A 22568-nucleotide genomic window follows, 5' to 3' on the forward strand; every position below is an offset into this window, starting at 1 on the left:
GTTTAATTTGTACATTTAATACTCGGCAAGGAGTTAAGATTAGGCCAAAACATCCGAGAATTGGAATCACAGTTGGGTTGCCATTCCACTCCTTTTTACTTGCACTCTAGAATGTAGCCGTACCTTTCTTGTCCGACATTCGGCCCTGGCAGGGTGAGACAAGTGCAGTGCAGCTGTTCAGTAATTCTCTCAGTCGAGTGCTGCAATGCCGAGGGAAGTGAAACCACCCCTTTTTTGCAGCAGTATCTGCCATAAAGCAGATAAGTTCAAATGCTCAGTCACATTGGGAGAAGGTAAAGTGTGCATGGTAAGTGGGTTCGATGGGGGTGGATTGGGAGACGCGAGTCGGAAGTCAATGAGGGGAGGGCTGGGTGGCCGGTTGGGGGAGAGGGTGTTGGGAGGATAACTGGTGAGTCGGGAGGGGGAATTAAATGGGAGAGTAGCGAGAGATTGAAAGGGTGGCAGTAGGCGGGCTGTTGGTAAGGGGCGCCAGTGTTATGGGTGCCCAGGAGTTGGAAGTAGTTTTAATTCTTCTAACCTTTCCTGGGTAACTATTCTGCTCAGAGAGTTGGAACTATCCAAAGCTTTTGCTTTAAATCGGCTTATAGGATGGTTCCCAGTGCAGGGTAACTGTCTATTGGAAGTTTGAACTTCCTGGGTAATTCCGGTGCAATCCTTGCATGGGGACCCCCAGCCACTCTCCGTCTTGATGAAGAATTCTACCATGTTATGGTCGCTCGTCTCCAAAAAGCCTCACTTAATTAGATTGCAGTTATTTATTTCTCATTACACAATACCCAGTCTAGGATGGCCTGTTCCCCAGCTGGTTCTTCAACATATTGGTCCAGAAAACCATCCTGTATACACTCCAGGAATCTGTCGCAATGGCAATTTGATTTGCTCAATCTATATGCATTAACAAACCGTAATGATGTAATCAATGAGATATTGTATCTTTTCCTGGCCTGGTACACAACCTGATATTCTATTTTCAAATTTCTGTCAATGGTAGACTGATGATTGATGTCAACTTGAATGAAGTATAGCCTCTTCCTCTTCAAACTTGAGATAGATTGGAAGCCCTACCTACTGTTTGCATGTTGTGACAGAATTAAAATTTACCAGGGATTGTACGTGACTCCATATATTCTTAAAAATGTATTGTACCCCAGAGAGAGAGTGAACAGTTTTATCTATAAAGCCGGATTTCAAAACTTTAAAATGTTCAAGTGCTAGCTAATGTCAGTGCCGATTTGTCAATATAAGAGTGTGTTAGAACAAAACGTCGAAAATTAAACTCTGATCTTGAGCTAACGTTTTTCCGGTAGATTAAATTTGATACTTAGCTATGTCTTGAACATAAAATTATACGGGAAATTGATTTGCCAAGTTGTGCTCTTTTATACTTTTTTTAAACTTTCACTGAGGGGTCTGCATATTTGGTGTGCTCTGCTATGCTAATTGACGTGACACTAACGAACCTCATTTATTTAAAAATGTTGTGAATAGTCATAATCTATATTTGTGAAATAACTTTTGCAGAGAGTTGAATAAAGTGAATTTTGTTTTATTATATTTTTGTGTGCTTTCAACAGCTCCCTTGAAGAGCCAAAAATGGTAGCTGCCTTGTCAGGGAAGCAAGTGGGAAAACATGTTGTTCATATAGCGTGTGGAAGCACCTACAGTGCAGCTATAACCTCAGAAGGAGAACTGTATACATGGGGAAGAGGAAACTATGGTCGACTTGGACATGGTATGGATGCAATTTGTCTGATGGAAATTCTTTCTACATTTTGACAGATATGAAACATATTTCCCCTTTTAGATCTTGGATATTGCAAAATATAGTATTCTGGTTTGCACAGCACTTTGCCAAATACTTTACAATGTAATTACCCGAAACAGAAATTTGATTTGGAATTTGTAAATGTCTAATAATTTTGTGTGGCGGGGATATCTCGAGATAAGCTGTCTTTACTTGACAGTGGAGTAAATATTTATGAAGACTTGGGGCGCGATTCTCCGCACCCCACGCCGGGTGGGAGAATCGCGGGAGGGCCGGGCGATTCTCACACCACGCCGCCCTGGCACCCCACGCGATTCTCCCAACACCCCCAAAATGACGTGTCACGTTTTTCGACAGGCCGGATGGGCCGAGCGGCCTGCCGAACCCAACCGGTTCACGGCGGAGCCAACCACACCTGGTCGCTGCCGGCGTGAACAGCGCGCGACAGGTTAGTGTGGGACCTGTGGGGGGCGGAGGGAGGATTGAGCACCACGGGCGTGCTCAGCAGATGTCTGGCCCGCGATCGGTGGCCATTGATCGTCGGGCTGGCTTCTGTAAACGACGCACTCTTTTTCCTCCGCCGCCCCGCAAGATCAAGCCGCCATGTCTTGCGGGGCAGTGGAGGGGAAGATGGAGCCGGCCAACCTGCGCATGCGCGGCTGGCGTCACTTCGGCGCCGCTGGCCGCGTCATTCCCGGCATGCCGCTTTCACGCAAGCGTCAAGGCCGGGCGCTCGATTCTTTTTATGTTCTATAAGCTTTGTTTAAGGCCGACAATTGGATTTGTCAATATTTCTGATTTCTGTAAGTCCCTCTGTCGTGTGATACGCCTCTTCCTCAGAAGGCTGAAAATCTTGGGGAAAATTTCCTGTCGACTGTTTGTGAGTTTTCGAAATACTTTTTGTAAATGTGTTTGATTTTGCTGGATGTAACATCTGATGAAAATCTCAGCTCTTCACTTTTGCGTTTAAGACAACCTCCGGGGGAAAAAAAAATAAGGAAGGGTTTTACATGATTCTCAGTTTTTATTTCTTTAACAACCTAAACAGAGTCAATTGAAATGTTTGCATTGCATTTAACAAATTTGGAAAGATGCTCTATAAAAATGCTTATAAATAAGTTTATGGCTTTTGCTACACTTGGTGAACAAGAGAAATCTCCCTCACTTTTGAAAAAGTGTTATTTTAACCTGCCCTCCCATTTTGTTTTTGTAATTTCAGCTGTTACTAGAAACTTAATCTTGACTATTTGTGTCTTCCCAGGTTCCAGTGAAGATCAGACTACACCCCTACTGGTGACTGGATTGAAAGGATTGAAAATTATTGATGTTGCTTGTGGCAGTGGGGATGCCCAGACACTAGCTGTGGCTGAGAATGGTAAATAATGCCAAATAATTTGCAGCACAGTTGAAGTAAAACTACAACTGTCGCACGAGAGCCTGTGGGGCAGCAGAGACAAGTGTCAAAAGGCAAATTCAAGGCTCATATCGTGATTGAAGCACTTTTCCATGGAGGGAGTGACTAATTCGAATGGCCTCCTGACTATGGTCGTGGAAGCCAAAAGACTGAAATTATTTTTTTTTTAAATGATGCTGTTGCAGGATCATTGGTTTCTGTAAAAAGATAGGCTGAATTGTCCGGTTTCCTCCCACAGTCCAAAGATGTGCAGGTTAGGTGGATTGGCTATGATAAATTGCCCTTAGTGTCCAAAATTGCCCTTAATGTTGGGTGGGGTTACTGGGTTATGGGGATAGGGTGAAGGCGTTGACCTCGGGTAGGGTGCTCTTTCCAAGAGCAGACTCGATGGGCCGAGCGGCCTCCTTCTGCACTGTAAATTCTATGATTAATCTAGGACAAAGGTTCGGCACAACATCGTGGGCCGAAGGGCCTGTTCTGTGCTGTATTTTTCTATGTTCTATGAATGGTGTACTGATCTTGGATGCCCCAGCTTAAACCTATACAAACGTGGAGTAGAATGTTTTAATGGTTAACTTGTTTGGTGCTATGAAATATATCATGGAGTGTTTATTGAGAGAAGGATTTGTGATTTGTTCTGTTTTGTGGTGATATTTGGAGAGGCAATGAATCGGGTGGTTTGTCTGCCAGCTTGCTTCAAAGTAGTGTCAAAAGTAGGATGGCCAACAGCTGAAAAGGGCAAAAAACTAAGTAAGAACGTCTCGCCTTCAGATTTTTTTGTTACTGGACTAGGAATCTAGGGGTCCGGATGAATAATCCAGGTTCACATTCCATCGTGGCAGATGGGGAATTTAAAATAAGTAATTTAAATAAATCTGGAATGCTACCAGTTCAAGTTCACTCATGGTCTTTGGGGAAGGAAATCTACCTTGCTTCCCTGGTCTTGGGGTGGCCTATATATATATATATATATATATATATATATATGTATGTATAAAATATGTGCGTGTGTATATGTGTGTGTGGTATATATGTATGATATGACTCCAGACCTAAAGCAACAACTGCCCTCTGAAATGGCCGAGTTAGCCACTTAGTTGCCATGATTTTCTCAAGGAAAATTCTCAACAAATGGTCAATAAATGCTGGTCTTGCCACACCCCATTAATGAATTTACAAAAAAAAACATAAATTAAAAGGGTTCTTTTGTAATTTGAGCCTTGAGTAGGCCTATTTAAAATGGTGTCTAATGAGGCAATATACTGAAACAGTCTGGGTCCACATGCAGCAAGACCTGGACAACTTTCAGGTTTGAACTGGTAAGTGGCAAGTAATATTTTGTGGCAGGCAATGACCAGCTCCAACAAGAGAAAATCTCACCATCTCCCTTTGACATTCAATGGGGTTACCATTGCTAAATCCCCTACTATCAACGACCTAGGGGTTGCCATTGACCAGAAACGGAACTAGATCGACTATTGAAATACTATGACGAGCAGAGCAGGTGAAGAGGCGAGGTACTCTGTGGCAAATCAGGAAGGTGATGGAATACTCTCCACTTGCCTCGATGAGTGTAGATCCAACAACATTCGAGAAGCTCGACACAGTCCATAACAAAGCAATCTGCTTGATTAGCAACCCTCCACCACCGTAAACATTCACTCCCTCTGCCGCCGGTGCACAGTGGCCACAATGTGTACCATCTACAAGGTGCACTGCAGCAACTCATCGCGGCTCCTTGAATAGAACCTTGCAATCCCACAGCTTCTATCATTTAGAAGGACAAAGGCAGCAGATGCATGGAGACACCACCACCTGCAAGTTCCCCTCCAAGCCACACAACATCCTAACTTGGAATTATTGCACCATCCTTTAATACCGCTGGATAAAAATCCTGAGACACCCTTCCTAACAGCACTGTGAATGTACCTACACCATAAGGACTGCAGTGGTTCAAGAAGACAGCTCATACCAGCTCAAGGGCAATTAGGGATGGGCAATAAATGCTGGCCTAGCCAGCGATGCCCACATCGCATGAATGAACAAGTAAAAAAATAACTATGTTGGTCTGCAGGTTATACTTGTGCATTTTGTTCACTGGTTGAAGAAAACACTACTAATTTGGAGGCAGTGTGCTGAATTAATTTTTAAAAAATGTTTGCTGGTTGTCTGGAAGGGTACTTTTTAATGATGTGATCTATTACTATGTAATTGAATTCTTCTCCTGTTTCATCTGCACATTTGGCAAATGGGAGGGAGCAGCTACTTCTGATAAGGAACCATTTGATACTGTGGTGTATCTTCTGCAAGTGTTATTATGTACTCCATTTCAGTGCTATTATTCTTATATAATAGCATTTTACTTTGAATTTATTTTACTGTTTGATTCTTGAACAACTTATTTTAAGAGGAAGGAAGGCATGTGAGCTTAATGTGTGCTTTTAATTTCTGTGCAGGTCAAGTATGGTCCTGGGGAGATGGCGACTATGGGAAATTGGGCAGAGGTGGCAGTGACGGCTGTAAAACCCCCAAGTTGATCGAGAAGCTTCAAGACCTTGATATTATAAAAGTGCGCTGTGGCAGCCAATTTTCAGTTGCAATTACAAAAGATGGACAGATTTACACTTGGGGAAAGGGTGATACCCAAAGACTTGGACATGGAACTGAAGAGCATGTGCGATATCCTAAATTATTGGAGTGTCTTCAGGGTTAGTACTGTCTAGCTTCAGCTCATCTGATGCTGAAAGCCTTTGCATGCATGCCTTTGTTGCCCCTGGATTTGCTATTTCAATGGTATCCCAGCTGGCCTCCCATCTTCCTCATTCTGCTACCCATATAACATGGACCACGTATCAATCACCCACCACCTCATGTTTGCTGACCTACATTAGTCCTGGCAACACCTAACCAGCTGCCAGGGCTCTAAACTCTCAGATTTTGTTCCTCAAGCTCTCTGCGTCGCTCCTCAAAAACTGACCTCGTTGACCAAGCTTTTTGGCCGTCTGTTCTAACATTTCCATATGTGGCTTGATGTAAAATTTTGTTTAAGAACGTTCCTACGTGGCACCTTTTAGGTGGTTGTACAGCATTGGGGGCTATATGCTTGCAACTTGTTCTTATTTCATAGAATTGTCCCAAAACGCGAAATTAAACTTGCATTCCTGGTGGCTAAAGTGACAAATTGGTTTGTAACAGAGCATCAAAATCCCAGGTTCAAGTCCAGCCTGTATTGAAATATCTAACCTCAGTAGTAGGTTAAGTACAGTTGATCGTAACACGTTTGTGGGAGAGGTCTTGCCTCTTGACAGTACAAATGGGATAACATAAATATTGGGTCAGGGAAAAATATCACCAGTCAAAGAGCTTATTGTTTCATTTAGCCCATAGAGAGTCGTGACTGGGCAAGCTAAATGTGTTCAGTTTTGAAAATCATGGTTTTTAAGTCTGCGGAATACAAGAAACATTGAAAGCAATTGTTCACGGACGTAGGAAAATCCAGAAAAAAAGTGTTCGCTTAGCAATGTTAATTTGCTGAATCCAGCTTTAGGTAATGTTCAACAGACTGGGGAGGATGGAAGGGAAACATCTGTCAATGTTGGTAAGAAGACCAGTGTAAATCCCATTCTTCCTTCTCAGACGAATATAAAATTATAAATGATCCTGTGGCACCATTTGAAGAAGAGCTGGGTGTTCTCATGTTCTATTCAATAAGCATCCCTCAACCAAAGCTAAGTAGATTATCTGGTTGTTTATTTTATTGACATTTGTAGACAAGACATTAAGCTAGAGGGGATGTTCTTGATTATAGAACTTAGTTCCACAATACATGGTATATTTTCCTATTTGATAGAGAGGCATTCACGTCAATCATAATTTATTAGCTCTTTGGCCCTCGTGCATGAGCTTGGACCCAGCACAGGTGAAGGAATGTTGTGTAGATCAATTGTAAGCAATCTCTCATGTTTTTAAATTGATTGCTACGTAAAATCCCTACATTGCGCAAGGAGGTAATTTGGCCCATCAAGTCTGCACTGACCCTCCGAAAGAGCACCCTACCTAGGCCCACTGCCCCACTTTATCCCTGAAACCCCACCTAACCTGCACATCGTTTTGGACACTAGAGATAATTTAGAGTGGCCAATCCACCTAACCACACCTTTGGACTGAGGGAGGAAACTGGAGCACCCGGAGAAATCCACTCAGACACTGAGAACGTGCAAATGCCGTGCAGTTTTTACAAAATACTTAGTGCATAACTTTTTTGTCTATAAACCTTGGTGTGGTTCAATCTGGAACATTTGTTCAGCATAGTTTCTGCTGTGCCCATTTAGTACTCCACTTGCACAGTTTAATAAGAAATCGGGGTGGGATTTTCCTGCACCGCCCGCCGTCGGGATCTTCTGGTCCTGCTGAAAGTCAGTGGACTTTTGGCTAGCTCACATGTCCTGTGGCACATCTCTCCATGGCGGAGGCAGAAAACTCTGGCCCCGGAAAATGTAGCATTGATTCAGTTATTTGTGGCCGAGTACTCAACCTGTATAAATAAAGTTACTTGTAAACATTTAGTCAGACAACAGTTTCTGATTCAAATCCCACCATAGCAGCTGGTGAAATTTGAATTCAGTTAATAAACCTGGAAGATAAAGGTCGTCTCAATGATGGTAATCTGAAACTATCATCGATTATCGTAAAAGCACATCTGGTTCACTAATGCTATTTAGGGAAGGAAATCTGCTGGCCGACAAGTGACTCCACAAGTGACGCTCCAGCCTCCCTTCCCGGCGCCAAATGGGCGCTGCGCCAACCCGCGCATGCGCAGTTGGACCGCACCAACCTGCGCATGCGCTGGGGACATCTGCACGCCGACCCGGACTCAACATGGCGTCAGTGTTCAGGGGCCGGCCACGGAACAATGTAGACCCGGGGTGGGGAAGAGTCCGGCACGCCAATCGGTGGGCCCCAATCGCGGACCAGACCCATTGGAGGCCTCCGTCCCCTGGGTTAAGGATCGCTTTCCCCCGCCCCACAGGCCGTCCCCCGGCCCTTCACGCAGAGTTCCTGCCGGCAGCGACCAGGGGTGAACGGCGCCGGCGGGACTCTGTCGTATCCGCACGGCTGCTCAGCCCATCCGGGCAAGAGAATCGGCGGCCTCGCCGATTCCAGCGGCCGATGCCGTGTCAAACCCGCCGGCGCAAATGGTGTTGATTCTCCGCACCTCGGAAAATTGCGCGCCAGGGCGATTCTCCGGCCTGGCGTGGGGCTCGGAGTATCGCCCCCCCAGATTTAGACGTAAAACATTAACACACCGTTTATTAATAAAAAGAGGAAAAGATTAATATAAATAAAGAAATAACAGAACAATGGTCTATCGGTCTATCTAATCACCAAACATCGTCCCATCCTCTACACAGACACACAAGGCAGACACAATGTAAGGGTTGGTGGGGGTGGAAGAAAAGGGATTGAAGGGTGTTCAGATCAGTGCAATTTTCATCACCGGCCACCAGATGGTGCTGTACACAAGATGCTCAGATTGGTGCACTTCTAGCTTTCTACCACTAGATGGAGCTTTTGCTTCTGAGATTATTACAGACTTCCTGAGTAAACACAGGTTTTATTTTTGTTGTCTGAACTTAGCGTGCCCTTAGCGGGCAGCACGGTAGCATTGTGGATAGCACAAATGCTTCACAGCTCCAGGGTCCCAGGTTCGATTCCGGCTTGGGTCACTGTCTGTGCGGAGTCTGCACATCCTCCCCGTGTGTGCATGGGTTTCCTCCGGGTGCTCTGGTTTCCACCCACAGTCCAAAGATGTGCAGGTTAGGTGGATTGGCCATGATAAATTGCCCTTAGTGTCCAAAATTGCCCTTGGTGTTGGGTGGGGTTACTGGGTTATGGGGGTAGGGTGGAGGTGTTGACCTTGGGTAGGGTGCTCTTTCCAAGAGCCGGTGCAGACTCGATGAGCCGAATGACCTCCTTTTGCACTGTAAATTTTATGATAAATTCTATGAACATAGGCCATACTTTGAGGAATATTCTCAGTTTAAACTTCAATCTTGAGCTCTTCCAAGCCCCTGACTCATGCCGTTCGAAGTTTACTGACCTGTGGGAAAGCAGCTTGCACTTTCACATTCAAAATCTCTTTCCTAGTTCTGATGGCCGTCTGCGTTCCTTTAATCAAGAAAGTCTTCACAGATTTGACTAGAATGCCTCTTAAAATCTGGCAGTGAGAGAGAGGAGATGGAGATTCTTGAAGGCCCCTACTAGTTGGCTTTCTTCACATAACCGAACGAAAGATGGAACTGTTCAGAAGTCCTGCCTTCGTTCCTGAAAGTTTCTGACTGGCTTCACCAACCACAGGAAACAACAGGAGCTGGCTGAGAATCCTATATACACTGATTTGGCTGCATGCCAAGTCTATCAAAACAACATCATAGGTTCTGCCACAGAACCTAAAGGGGATGTCTTGGCCTGGCCAATCAGGACTGGGTAAGGGGTTCCAGCTTTGTTTAAAATCTGTAGTTTAACAGAAGAATGTAGATCAAGGCAGGCAGCAGGGCAGGGATAAAAAGGGCAACACGGGACAGAAAAAGGTTTTACAGCAATATCCTGACACACTCCCCACTATGACCAGAGTATGTATTTAGAGGTGTCTATTTTAGTTTAGTTTGGGCTCCAACTCGCTCCCGGACCAATCCCCTGTGGCTTTGTCCCTTTCATTTTTTTGCTGCCCCGCTCCCCTCTTCAGGGTTTTAACCTACTTATTCTACTCAATTTGAAAGTATTTGGATATACGTAGGTCCTCTTCAGATGCTAAGCAATTTGTTTTATGGGTTATTTTGTTTAATTGCAGGTAAAAAAGTAGTTGATGTAGCTGTTGGATCCACACACTGCATGGTACTGACTGAAGATGGCGAAGTTCATAGTTGGGGCAGCAATGATCAGTGTCAGCATTTTGATACTCTGAGGATAACTAAACCAGAACCATCTGCACTGCCAGGTCTAGATACAAAGCACATCGTTGGTATTGCTTGTGGGGCTGCTCAGGTAAGATGTTATTGAATTTCAAAGATACACATGTCCCTGAGGTGATTTCCTTAATGAAAATTTCAATTCCACCCTTTTTTGTATTGGCAATAGGATCTCAGTACTGGTGAGAGCAAGACATTTTCAAGTAGAATTCACTTGAACTGTGGGGGAAAATTCAAGGATGTAGCACCCCCGTAACAGCCTCCCCGAACAGGCACCGGAATGTGGTGACTAGGGGCTTTTCACAGTAACTTCATTTGAAGCCTACTCGTGCCAATAAGCGATTTTCATTTCATGATAGCTACAGGTTTCTTAGTGGTCATGGTGGGATCAATTTGAGGAGATGAATAATATCAGTCATTCTTCCAAATGTACTTGATATGGGTAGATATCCAAGCAAATGAAATGTCTTGGGAAAACTGCTGTTGTGCCCTTGGATCTGGTCGCATTAAGGTGCATTCTGGAAAATACCAGAGCATCTTCAAAGGGTTTTCTATCGCTGTGAAAAAAGATGGTATTTGTGGCCTTGGAGAAAGGATGGACTCCAACCTTCATTGGCTATTCAATGCAAGGGCTGTGCAAATGTGGTTTCTATGAAGTTTTCAAGAACCTTTCAAGGCTGGTTCCAAAGAGCAAAACAAAACATTCATTTGACCAAACTCTGAAATATTTAAGCAATTCTTCCTGATTTGTTTCCACACTTCCTATACGGTCTGTTCTGTGTGTTCACCGCTTTTTCTGTGTGATGTATTTGAACCTAATCCACCTGTGCTTTTTTTATACAAGCTTGAGCCTGTGACCCTTGATGGAAGAGTTAGTGGCAATCTCTAACCTGTTGAGGTTCAATTTATTTATTCCCCGAAAATAAAAATGGAATATTTGCATTTGTTTGAATTGATTTTAATAGGATTTGAGGCCAGTCTTTGTTAAGGGTTTTGTTTTGTAATAATTCTTCATTGAAATTGAGTAAAAATGTAAATGTATGTTAATTATCCATTAAAAAAAATATTCTCTAGGGTAGCACGGTGGCACAGTGGTTAGCATTGCTGCCTCACGGCGCCGAGGTCCCAAGTTCGATCCCGGCTCTGGGTCACTGTCCTTGTGGAGTTTGCACATTCTCCCCGTGTCTGCGTGGGTTTCGCCCCCACAACCCCAAAGATGTGCAGGGTAGGCGGATTGGCCATGCTAAATTGCCCCTTAATTGGAAAAAAATAATTGGGTACTCTAAATTTATAAAAAAAAATAAAAAAAATTCTCTTAACAATTGACTTCCTGTTTAAGGTTTTGACACCTTGAGTTACATTTAGATAGGTTACATTTCCCGGACATTGTCCTAGTGCCCATCATTCTCGTGCCATCTTTCCTTGGTGCATGCCAGGATATCATAGAGAACATCTGAGCCCAGCTTTTTCTCAGCTGATGTGCACACCCTCAACCCATTAGGTGCCAAATGATTTGCAGCATCGGCAGATGTTTCAACACTCTCCAACTCACAGATGATGCAGTTGCTTGTACTGTAGTTTGTTTTTCATCAGGGAATGAAGCCTGGTACCTTCCTGGTCTGCATGTCACTCACTAATCTGGATTTTCTCGACGAAAGAGCCAAGAGCAGGTTGAATTTTGAAACTAGATGTGGGAAAACTCAGCAGATCTGGCAACATGTGTAGTGACAGAAAACAGAGCCAACATTTCGAGGATGGATTTGAAACATTGGCTGTATTTTATCTCCTTGCAGATGCTGCCGGACCTGCTGAGTTTTTTCTGCGCTCTCTGTTCATGTTTTGGAATCCGGCATCCATGGTATTTTCATTATTTTAGGATTTTAAGTTTTGAGTTGTAAGAATTAATTCTAGTTTATCTGTCATTAAAATAACAGCATTACAGCTGCACAATTTGGCTGTGTGTTAAAATCATTTTTTCTGTTCCTTTAGAGCTTTGCTTGGTCATCATGTTCAGAATGGTCAATTGGCCTTCGTGTACCCTTTGTGGTGGATGTTTGCCAGATGACGTTTGAGCAACTGGATTTGCTGTTGCGGCAAGTGTGCGAAGGAATGGATGGTAGTTCGGATTGGCCTCCACCACAGGAGAAAGAATGTATGGCCGTAGCAACACTCAACCTACTCAGACTTCAGGTAATGGGATGTCTGCAGCTAAATCAAGAGTTGTGCATTTCAGTTCACCATGGTTTAACCTCCTATTAATGTTAACAGTCTAGGTCATTAAGACTGAAATTGCTCTGGAGAAAAAAAATTGTTGAATTCAATTGCGAAATCTGAATGGTTTAAAATATTAAATGATATTACGATCCATGTCGAGACAAGTAATCTTTTTTGAAAAAGTGGTGAATTTCCCAGTGACTGAGGGAAAGAAATACAGGACAAGATTTTGCGTTTTAAGACTTTGACTGTAGTAAACAAACTAAAATCAAAATGGTCTAAGTATTACTGAACAGACAACTAATAAACCAAACTAAAGAAAAGGTACTTTGGCATTGCCTAACTAAAGCAATCTAAATATGTGTCCGAAAGGATTTTACTTTCTGCTATGCTTCTAGCCAATATGTAGAATTAATTGTTGAGTTCCAAGTCCCAAATTACTCTGAGCAGGATGCTGTCTCCCTGCCACGCCAGGTTAAATCTTCCGGTGTCCTTTGACAATCCATGGGCTGGTTTAGCTCAGTGGGCTGAACAGCTGGTTTGTGATGCAGAACAAGGCCAGCAGCATGGATTCAATTCCCGGACCAGCGTATCCGAATGTGGTGACTAGGGCCTTTTCACAGTAACTTCATACTTGTGACAATAAGAGATTATTATTATTATTACTAAAATCACTTAATTCACCCTGAGTATCTCTGAACTGACTTACACCAGCGAGACATATCTTGATGCCCCCTTGTTCCATTAAATTTCCAAAAGCAGCATGGTAGCACAGTGGGTAGCACTGTTGCTGCACAGCACCAGGGCCCCAGGTTCGATTCCCGGATTGGGCCATTGTCTGTCCAGAGTCTGCACGTTCTCCCCGTGTTTGCGTGTGTTTCCTCCGGGTGCTCCGGTTTCCTCCCACAAATCCCGAAAGACGCGCTGTTAGGTAATTTGGATATTGTGAATTCTCCCTCCGTGTACCCGAACAGGAGCTGGAATGTGGTGACGAGGGGCTTTTCACAGTAACTTCATTGCTGTGTTAATGTAAGCCTACTTGTGACAATAAAGATTATAAATATCAAAGTCCTGTCTGTTCCATTTCCTTCTCTTCAATGAGGGAGCCAACTCTTACCAGCATCCTGTTTGGTTACTAACATAAACATTTTTATGCTTTAAGATCTGTATCTTCCTTCTTGCCGGCCTCCTTGTGCGCTTTTCTCTCTCTCTCTCTCTCTCTCTCTCTCTCTCTCTCCGGGCCATTCTGTCTCCAAAAAGCAGCTCCCTGTGTCGGGGCTTGAAACCTGTCATCTTATTTTCAATACAGTAAGGTCCTGTCAGGGTTATCTTCCCATGAATCCTCACAAAGGGTGAAATTGTGAATGACGAACATACTTCATAATGGAAGTGAATTAGATAGGTTCCAACCACCCTAAAATTTGACTTTTTCTTCCTGCCGGGCTCCCATTTACAGCCTGGAAACCTGTGGGATGGTGCACTGTTCTTGTTCTCCAACGAAAGGTGGTTATCTTCCAATATTCTATAGACTCTGGAACAGTTTCTATGGATTGGAGGGTAGCTAATGTAACTCCATTGTTTAAAAAAGAAGGGAGAGAGAAAACTGGGAATTACAGAGCACTGAGCCTAACGTCATGGGTGGAGAAAATGCTAGAGTCCATTGTAAAATATTTAATAGCAGCGCACTTACAAAACTGTGGTTGGATCTGACAAAGTCAGCATGGATTTACAAAAGAAAAATCATGCTTGACATATCTACTGGAATTCTTCTATGATGTAACTAGTAGAGTTGATGGTAGGGAGCCAGTGGATGTGGTTTATTTGGGCATCAGAAGGCTTTTGATAATGACCCGCATAAGAGATTAGCCTGCAAAATTAAAGCGGACAGGATTGGGAGTAGTGTATTGAGATGGGTAGAAAACTGGTTGGCAAACAGGAAACAAAGAACAGGAATAATTGGATATTTTTCCAAGTGGCAGGCAGTGACTAGTGGCATACCGCAGGGAATTGTGTTCGGACCCCAGCTGTTCACAAATTATATTAATGATTTGGTGAAGGAACTAAGTAATATCTTCAAATTTACAGATGACACAAAGCTGGGTGGGAAGGTGAGCTGTGAGGAGGATGGGCAAATTGAGTGACTGGGGAAATGAATGGCAGATGCAGTATAATGTGGATAAATGTGAGATTATCCACTTTGACAGCAAAAATTGAAAGGCGTATTATTATTTGAATGGCTATAAATTGGGAGAGGGACGGGCAGCACAGTGACACAGTGGATTAGCCCTGCAGCCTCCCGGCGCCGAGGTCCCAGCTTTCATCCCGGCTCTGGGTCACTGTACGTGTGGATTGAGCACCTTCTCCCTGTGTTTGCGTGGGTTCGCCCCCACAACCCAAATAATTGATTACTCTTAAATTTATAAAAACAAAAATTGGGAGTGGGGAATGTACAATGAGTCCAGGATGTCTTTGTACACTAGTTGCTGAAAGTCAGCATGCAAGTTCGGTAGGCGGTGAAGAAGGCAAATGGTATATTGGCTTTCATAGCGAGAGGATTCAAGTACAGGAAGCGGGATATCTTGCTGCAGTTATCATAATAGTAGCCCTTTTACTGTCAAAAGTATGAAGTTACTCGGAAAAGCACCTAGTCGCCACATTCCGGCGCCTGTTTGGCTAAACTGGTACGGGAATTGAACCCGCTTTGTTTTGCATCACAAACCAGCTGTCTAGCCACTTGAGCTAAACCAGCCCTACAGGTGCTTGGTGAGACCACACCTGGAATATTGTGTGCTATTTTTGTCTCCTACTCTGAGGAAGGATGTTCATGCTATGGAGAGAGTGCAGGAGCATAGAACATAGAACAGTACAGCACAGAACAGGCCCTTCGGCCCTCGATGTTGTGCCGAGCAATGATCACCCTACTCAAACCCACGTATCCACCCTATACCCGTAACCCAACAACCTCCCACACCCTTAACCTTACTTTTTAGGACACTACGGGCAATTTAGCATGGCCAATCCACCTAACCCGCACATCTTTGGACTGTGGGAGGAAACCGGAGCACCCGGGGGAAACCCACGCACACACGGGGAGGACGTGCAGACTCCACACAGACAGTGACCCAGCCGGGAACCGAACCTGGGACCCTGGAGCTGTGAAGCATTTATGCTAACCACCATGCCGCTGGGATGGCGGGACTGATGTATGAGGAGAGATTTGGTTGATTAGGATTATATCCACTGGAGTTCAGAAGAATGAGGGGGAGATCTCCTAGAAACCTCGTAAATTGTAACAGGACTAAACGGGCTAGAGGCAGGAAGCTGTTTCCAATGACGGGGGAGTTCTGAATCAGGGAGGGGGTCACAGCCTGAGGATATGGGGTAGACCATTTAGGACCGAGATGAGGAGAAATTTCTTCACCCAGAGAGCTGAGCTTATGAAATCCTCTACCACAGAAAGCAGTTGAGACCAAAACATTGCATGTTTTCAAGAAGGAGTTAGATATAGCTCTTATAGAGGGACATGGGGAGTGTGAATGATTTAGGATTTCTGACCTGCATGGTTAATCTTACTCGTCTGCGTCAGCCATCAAAAGAGGGAAAGAGATTTCTCTTCCAGCTCTTAAACAGTCAAACAGCTTCCAGTTACATTCTAGTGGGAATTGTCCCGATAAGGCGCTCAATACTAAATCGTTACTTTCTCAGCGTGGATCCTTGTTGCTCAGGACATCCTAATGAATGTCTTGTGTTATGGGACAGGACTTGGAGACTCCAACATGTATTATGAAGCTCCCCTGACCGTTAACTTTTATGTTGAATTTGGCTAGGATGAGCACAAGAGCCTTTGCTTCATGTATGATTCATCAGACTTTCTAGGCACTTTTAGCAAAACAAAGTTTATTATAAGAATATAGTTAACAATTATGAAACGCTTATCAAGAATTTGTTATTTATTAGAAATATGAAAAAACCCACAACAGCTACAGTAATCTATGTGATTAATGTATGTGATTATAAACTCTTAATGAATCCCCCTGAGTAGCTGTTCCAATTCAATACAAAATCCAATAAACCAAAACCCCTTTCAAGGGCGTGGCCCAGCACACTGTCATCTCATTTGAATGGGACTGGTCCTGTCCCAGAGATTCTGTTCCAGTTCCAACCAGCAGATTCAAAACTCCTTCAGAAAAGCAACTCTATCTTTAAAGTTACCAAGGCAGTATGCCAAACCCAATGTGCTTCAGTACACTGAAACAGCTTTAAAATACAAACAGGGAAACACTGCTTCTTTCTTCTGCAGTTGGAAACCAAAACACTAAACCCCTCTCATCTGACAGCCGCAGCCCAGCTTCACCCACAAATGACATCACTGAAGCCGTGCTACAAGTTATGTGATAGGCCAAACCCTTTCTTAAAGGGACACTCACATGAGACTAGGAAATTAAACTTACTCAATGTAACGTCACAGTTTATATTTTTAGTGGGGTGTTCTTCCAAACATTTTAGAATATAAAGCAGAGTTACAGAGTCTACAAAATGTAAGTCTGCTAACAGTTTGTCCTTAAAATACGGATATCCAAAAGTATCTTTTAATAGAGAAATAAAAAAAAATACTCTAAAAAGTCTGGCGAGACTTGTTTGACGAAACAAGCGGGAACAGAACAGAAACTACACCCTCTTGCAGGACACGAGAGTGAGTGCTGGTTCTCTTGAATCTGTCTCTTATACCTTTTTGGTCTTAGAGACAGCAATACATATCCGTAGATTCATATATCTTTCTCTTAAGAATAGTGTCAGCTTGGTCCCTTTTTAACCTGAAAGGAACTTTCTTTCAGTAGCCATTCTGAAGAAAGGATGTTATAGGTATTGACTCTTGTTATGGAATGTGATTCAGGCTGTAATCACTAATGGCCCGAAATGAGAACAATAGAGCCTTTAAGTTACTGGGCTCTTGTCACCTCGTTGCCATGGATTCAGCCCTTGTCCTTGGAGAAATGTAGTGAAAAGTGTTTGTCTTATCAGACTTCTGTGTTACTTTAAAACTATGTACCTCAAAGTTGTGTTGGAGAAAATGATTAAATGAATTTGCAGAATATGTGTTTTTAATGCTTAATTTAAAACTGGGGCTTAATATTTATGCTTAAACAGCTATCTTTTACCTATATTAGGTGTATTAGAAATACCTGGCTTCTAGAACTCTCCACCATTTTTTTTAATGAGGTCATTTATAGGACATGTTATCTCTGTTTAATTGCGGTGTTGGTGTCAATGCATCTTGATATATGGTCAAACTAATGGGTTCGAGGAAAATGTTATCTCTGTGGGTCTCTCGCTTAAGATTTCACGAATGATGTTAAGAAGAATTTTATGTTTATCAATTCAAGATTTTGGAGTAAAAATTATTCTCCTGTTATATTTGTTGTTTGGATAATTTGAACTGTTTAAGTCTTATTCCTAATTCTATTTGTTATGGTTTTATCCCAATGGGTATTAGGGATTTTGAAAGACATTTATATTATATTGATTTTACTTGCATTATGTTGAGTTTACTTTACTTGTGTCACAAATACTCACCAGAATCAACTCCTGGCCGTGAGTTTTGATTCTTACAAAAAGCTTTTTATTTTACTTGACTTTGTGATCAGTGTGTTGTTCATCACAGGGGAAAGTGGAAACAGGTTACTGAGTTGTATGATCAGCCATGAGGAATGAAGGGCATATCATATGAAGAGCAGTTGAGAACTCTGGGTCTGTACTCGATGGAGTTTAGAAGGATGAGGAGGGATTGAAACTTACAGAATACTGAGAGGCCTCGATTGAGTGAACGTGGAGAGGATGTTTCCACGAGTAGGAGAAACTAGAACCTGAGGGCACAGCCTCAGACTGAAGGGACGATCCTTTAAAACTGAAATGAGGAGGAATTTCTTCTGAATCTGTGGAACTCATTGCTGCCGAAGGCTGTGGAGGCCAAGTCACTGAGCGTCTTTAAGACAGATCTTGATTAATAAGGGAATCGGGGGTTATTGGGGGGGGGGGGGGCTCTTATTTTCTATGTTTCTTTGTCTCCAGGCAGGGGTTTAGTTCGAGCAGCATCAACCCCCTGTATCCAGAACATTCTTCTTTCATCATGTGTCAAAGGAGGCATTTTAAAACATAACTCTTGTGAAGTTATGCATTTGTAACCTTGATTGATTGAAATTTTAGTTCTTCTCAGCTGTGTGTTGCCATGTCTGGATACTGGACAAATGGACTGACCAGAATTCATGTTTTGAAAACTAAATATTATTTTGTCTGCCTTTTGAAACTCGGAATATGCGAGTAGGGGTGACGAAATTTAGCCGTGTAGTAGCCTAAACATATAATAAATTTTTCTCTTCTATTATAGCTTCATGCTGCTATTAGCCATCAAGTTGACCCAGAATGCCTTGGTTTGGGCATAGGCAGCATTCTGTTGAATAGCTTGAAACAGACTGTGGTGACTCTTGCCAGCAATGCCGGAGTTCTAAATACAGTCCAATCATCTGCACAAGCCGTCTTGCAGAGCGGCTGGTCTGTGTTGCTCCCTACAGCAGAAGAAAGAGCTAGAGCCCTTTCAGCATTGCTACCTAATGCAGGTAAGGCTGAGATTTTCTTTTGAGGAATGTTTGTGTTGAAATCGCGACTGTTAATTCCCGAACAATGGGTCTCTGGTCCGATAAAGCATGTTCTAATGTACAGTGAAACCTGAGCAACATACCTCTACTTCAACTTTAGTAATACACCATGTGGTTTCTTTGACAAGGTTGCCAACTGTTGCCAAACTGAGGACAGGATTTTACTTCCCACAGAATCTTGGTGAAGTTTACCCTTTGAACCCAAAGTTGAAATGGGCAAAAGGCCAATATATAACTCAATGTATCACTGAGACCACTGTGCAAAGACTTGAAACTTTAAACCTGTAAACATTTTCCTGCATATTCAACTTTATTTTCATTTTATTGCAATTAAGTTTCAGGGAATGAAATGAATGTAAGTCCAGGTCGCCGATTTATGATTGACCTTTTGGTGAGCAGTCTGATGGCAGATGGAGGCTTGGAGTCAGCATTAAATGCTGCAATTACAGCTGAAATCCAGGTAATGAAAACCTTTCCATTAAACTTATTTCTGTATTCAGACTGTCATTGATTATTTGTGACTGGGAGTATGTTAGCATAGTGATTATGTTACTGGACCAGAAATTCAGAAACCCCCCTGAACTAATGATTGAAGACATGAGTTTAATCCTTAACCTGGCAGGTGAGGAATTTAAAATCAATTAATTAAATAAAGATGCAATAAAAAAATACGCTGCGATCAATAGTAGATATGAAACTACTGGATTGTCATTAAAACCCATTTCGTTCACTAATGCCTTTTGGTGAATGAAGTCTGCCGTCGTTTCCTGGCCTGACCTATGTATGAATCCAGACTCTCAGAATGTTGTTGACTCTTAAGTGCCCCTGAAATGGCCCAATAAGCCACTCAGTCATTTTCAAGGAGGTGGCTCACCACCACTACCTTAAGGTCGATTAGGGATGGGATAATAACTGCTGGTCTTGCCAGCAAGCCCACATTCCATGAATGAACTAAAGAAACTCCACAGGATAAGAGCAATTTGTGCTCTTCTATGTGATCCCAGGCATGGAGGGATTTTCTTATGAGGAGAGGTTGAGTAGGTTGGGCCTGTACTCATTGGAGTTTAGAAGAATGAGAGGCGACCGTATTGAAACATTTAGGATTCTCAGAGGGCTTGACAGGTTAGATGCTGAAAGGTTGTTTCCTCTTGTGGGAGAGTTTAGTACCAGAGGGGGCAATCTCAGAGTGAGGAGTTGCCCATTTAAAACAGATGAGGAGGAATTTCCTCTCTGAAGGTAATAAATCTGTCGAATTCTTCATTGAAGAGGGCTACAGAGGCTGAACTGTTAGTATGTTCAAGGCTGAGATCCAGGTTTATAATCAGTAAGGGAATCGAGGGTCATGGGGATAAGGCAGGAAAGTGAGTTGATGATATCGGATCATTCATTATCTCATTGAATGGTGGAGCAGACTGGTTGTGCTGAATGGCCTACTTCTGCTCCTATGTCTTATGGAGACACTGTGGTGGATGAAGTAACATAATCAATGAGCGAACAATATTTTAATCATTTTTCTCCATAACATGCAGTCCAAAGACTTGCAGTTAATTTCTTCAAACCCGTTTCCATTGACTCTCCAATCAGACACGCCATATGTTTCTGCTTCAAATGGTTTTCAGTAGACCCACATCACTTTGTTATTTCTCTTCAAGTGGTCTGCTTTCTTTCCTGTGTCGGTTTGTTAGATCCTGTTCTTCTTCCATTTAAAGTAAACTTTGCGTTATCTGGCACTTCACCAACCAGAGAATCCTCTACTAACCAGAATTTCTGACGTTTCCCTGACATGAAGCATCATTTACCAGCTGGAAGCAATTACACAGTTATCCAGAGCCTATACATGTGCACTGTTTTATATTTTAATATAGTTTTTATTGTATTATTGAAGATTGTTATGCCTTACGGTAGCATAGAGGTTAGCACTGTGGCTTCACAGCGCCAGGGTCGCAGGTTCGATTCCCGGCTTGGGTCACTGCCTGTGTGGAGTTTGCACGATCTCCCCGTGTCTGCGTGGGTTTCCTCCGGGTGCTCCGCCAAGTCCCGAAGTACGTGCTGATAGGTTATTTGGACATTCCGAATTCTCCCTCTGTGTACATGAACAGGCGCCGGAATGTGGCGACTAGGGGCTTTTCACAGTAACTTCATTGCAGTGTTAATGTAAGTGTACTTGTGACAATAAAGATTATTATTATTATAAGTAATAAGAATAAGAATTATAAGTAATCAGACCAAGGCAAGCCAGCAGCACGGTTCGATTCCCGTAACAGCCTCCCCGAACAGGCGCCGGAATGTGGCGACTAGGGGCTTTTCACAGTAACTTCATTTGAAGTTACTCGTGACAATAAGTGATTTTCATTTTCATACTGTTCTTTTACTTCCTGAATCCTTGCATTTTAGCTCATGCTACAAATATTGTGTTGAATTCCATTGATAGATTTTTGATGAACTGACACCACTCATTCCCCCATGTGTGCTGAATAATAAAGATGTTACTGTATATCTCCTAGTTGTTGTTGTTCAAGCAAACCTGTCTAAATTATAGTGCAGGCGAATGTGAATTAATGGGTCACTTTCAGGTTGACGGGCTGTTAGTAGAGGGTTGCTGCCAGGATCAGTGCTGGGGCCTCATTTGTAATGACTCAGAATTTGCTGTTGCTGATGATGCAAAGTTAAGTGGGAAAGTAAGTCCTAAGATGGGCATGGTGTCTGCAAAGGGATATAGGGCAGCCCGAGTAAAGTGGGCAAGGAGTTTATAGATGGTATATAATGTGAAGCAATTAGGTATTCATTTTGGCAGGAAAGAAAAAAACAGAGTATTTTTGTATGGTGCGAGACTGACATAGGGGGGTGTTCAGAGAGATTTGGGTGTCCTTATACAGGAAACGCAAAGTTAACCAGTTTTGATCAGACGATACAGGAAATGCAAAGTTAACCAGTTTTGGTCCGACGACACATAGAGTGCCATGTGGAATTTCAGTCAATGTACCCAAGGAAGGATAGATTTGCTTTCGCGGGAGTGCGACAGAAGGGTCATCAGCTGTACTACTGGGATGAGCGGAATGTCCCATGAGGAGAGGTTGTGTTGAATGGGTTTATATTGGCCGGACTTAAGAAGAATGAAAGGTGATCTCATTGAAAGACATCAGATTTTGAGTGAGTCTGACATGGTAAACTCTGAAAGGATGTTTCCCCTAGCTGGCGAGTCTAGAAATAGGTTGCAGAGTCTCAGGATAACTGGGTGGCCACCTCAAACTAAGGTGAAGAAGAATTTCTTCAGTCAGAAGGTTGGGAATCTTGGAATTCTGTACCCCAGAGAGCTGTGGATGTTCAGTCGTTGGGAATACTCAAGGCTGTGATCAATAAATTCTTGGAATCTGAAGGGATCAAGGGATATGGGATTGAGAGGGAAAGTGAAGGTTAAAGATCACTCCTGAACTTATTAATTGATGCAGCAGACTCATGTTTGTAGGGCCTATTTTTCCTATTTATTATGTTCATATATCCTTCTTTGAACACACTTTCAATTTTTCAGAGTA

General features: G+C 42.9%; 1 protein-coding gene across 9 annotated transcripts in view; it reads left to right on the forward strand.

Annotated features, from left to right (window-relative positions):
• herc2 (HECT and RLD domain containing E3 ubiquitin protein ligase 2) overlaps nucleotides 1-22568 on the forward strand; it is a 297727-nt gene that overhangs the window by 100352 nt on the left and 174807 nt on the right. For all 9 annotated transcript variants that reach the window (XM_038818501.1, XM_038818504.1, XM_038818505.1 and 6 more), the window contains exons 12-18: nucleotides 1596-1753; nucleotides 3048-3161; nucleotides 5657-5908; nucleotides 10051-10244; nucleotides 12158-12358; nucleotides 18768-18996; nucleotides 19371-19495. In XM_038818501.1, the coding sequence (XP_038674429.1) occupies nucleotides 1596-1753; nucleotides 3048-3161; nucleotides 5657-5908; nucleotides 10051-10244; nucleotides 12158-12358; nucleotides 18768-18996; nucleotides 19371-19495 (1273 nt within the window). The remainder of the gene's footprint in view (nucleotides 1-1595; nucleotides 1754-3047; nucleotides 3162-5656; nucleotides 5909-10050; nucleotides 10245-12157; nucleotides 12359-18767; nucleotides 18997-19370; nucleotides 19496-22568) is intronic.

Source organism: Scyliorhinus canicula, chromosome 14 (genome assembly GCF_902713615.1).
Source record: "Scyliorhinus canicula chromosome 14, sScyCan1.1, whole genome shotgun sequence".
Lineage (NCBI taxonomy): Eukaryota > Metazoa > Chordata > Chondrichthyes > Carcharhiniformes > Scyliorhinidae > Scyliorhinus > Scyliorhinus canicula.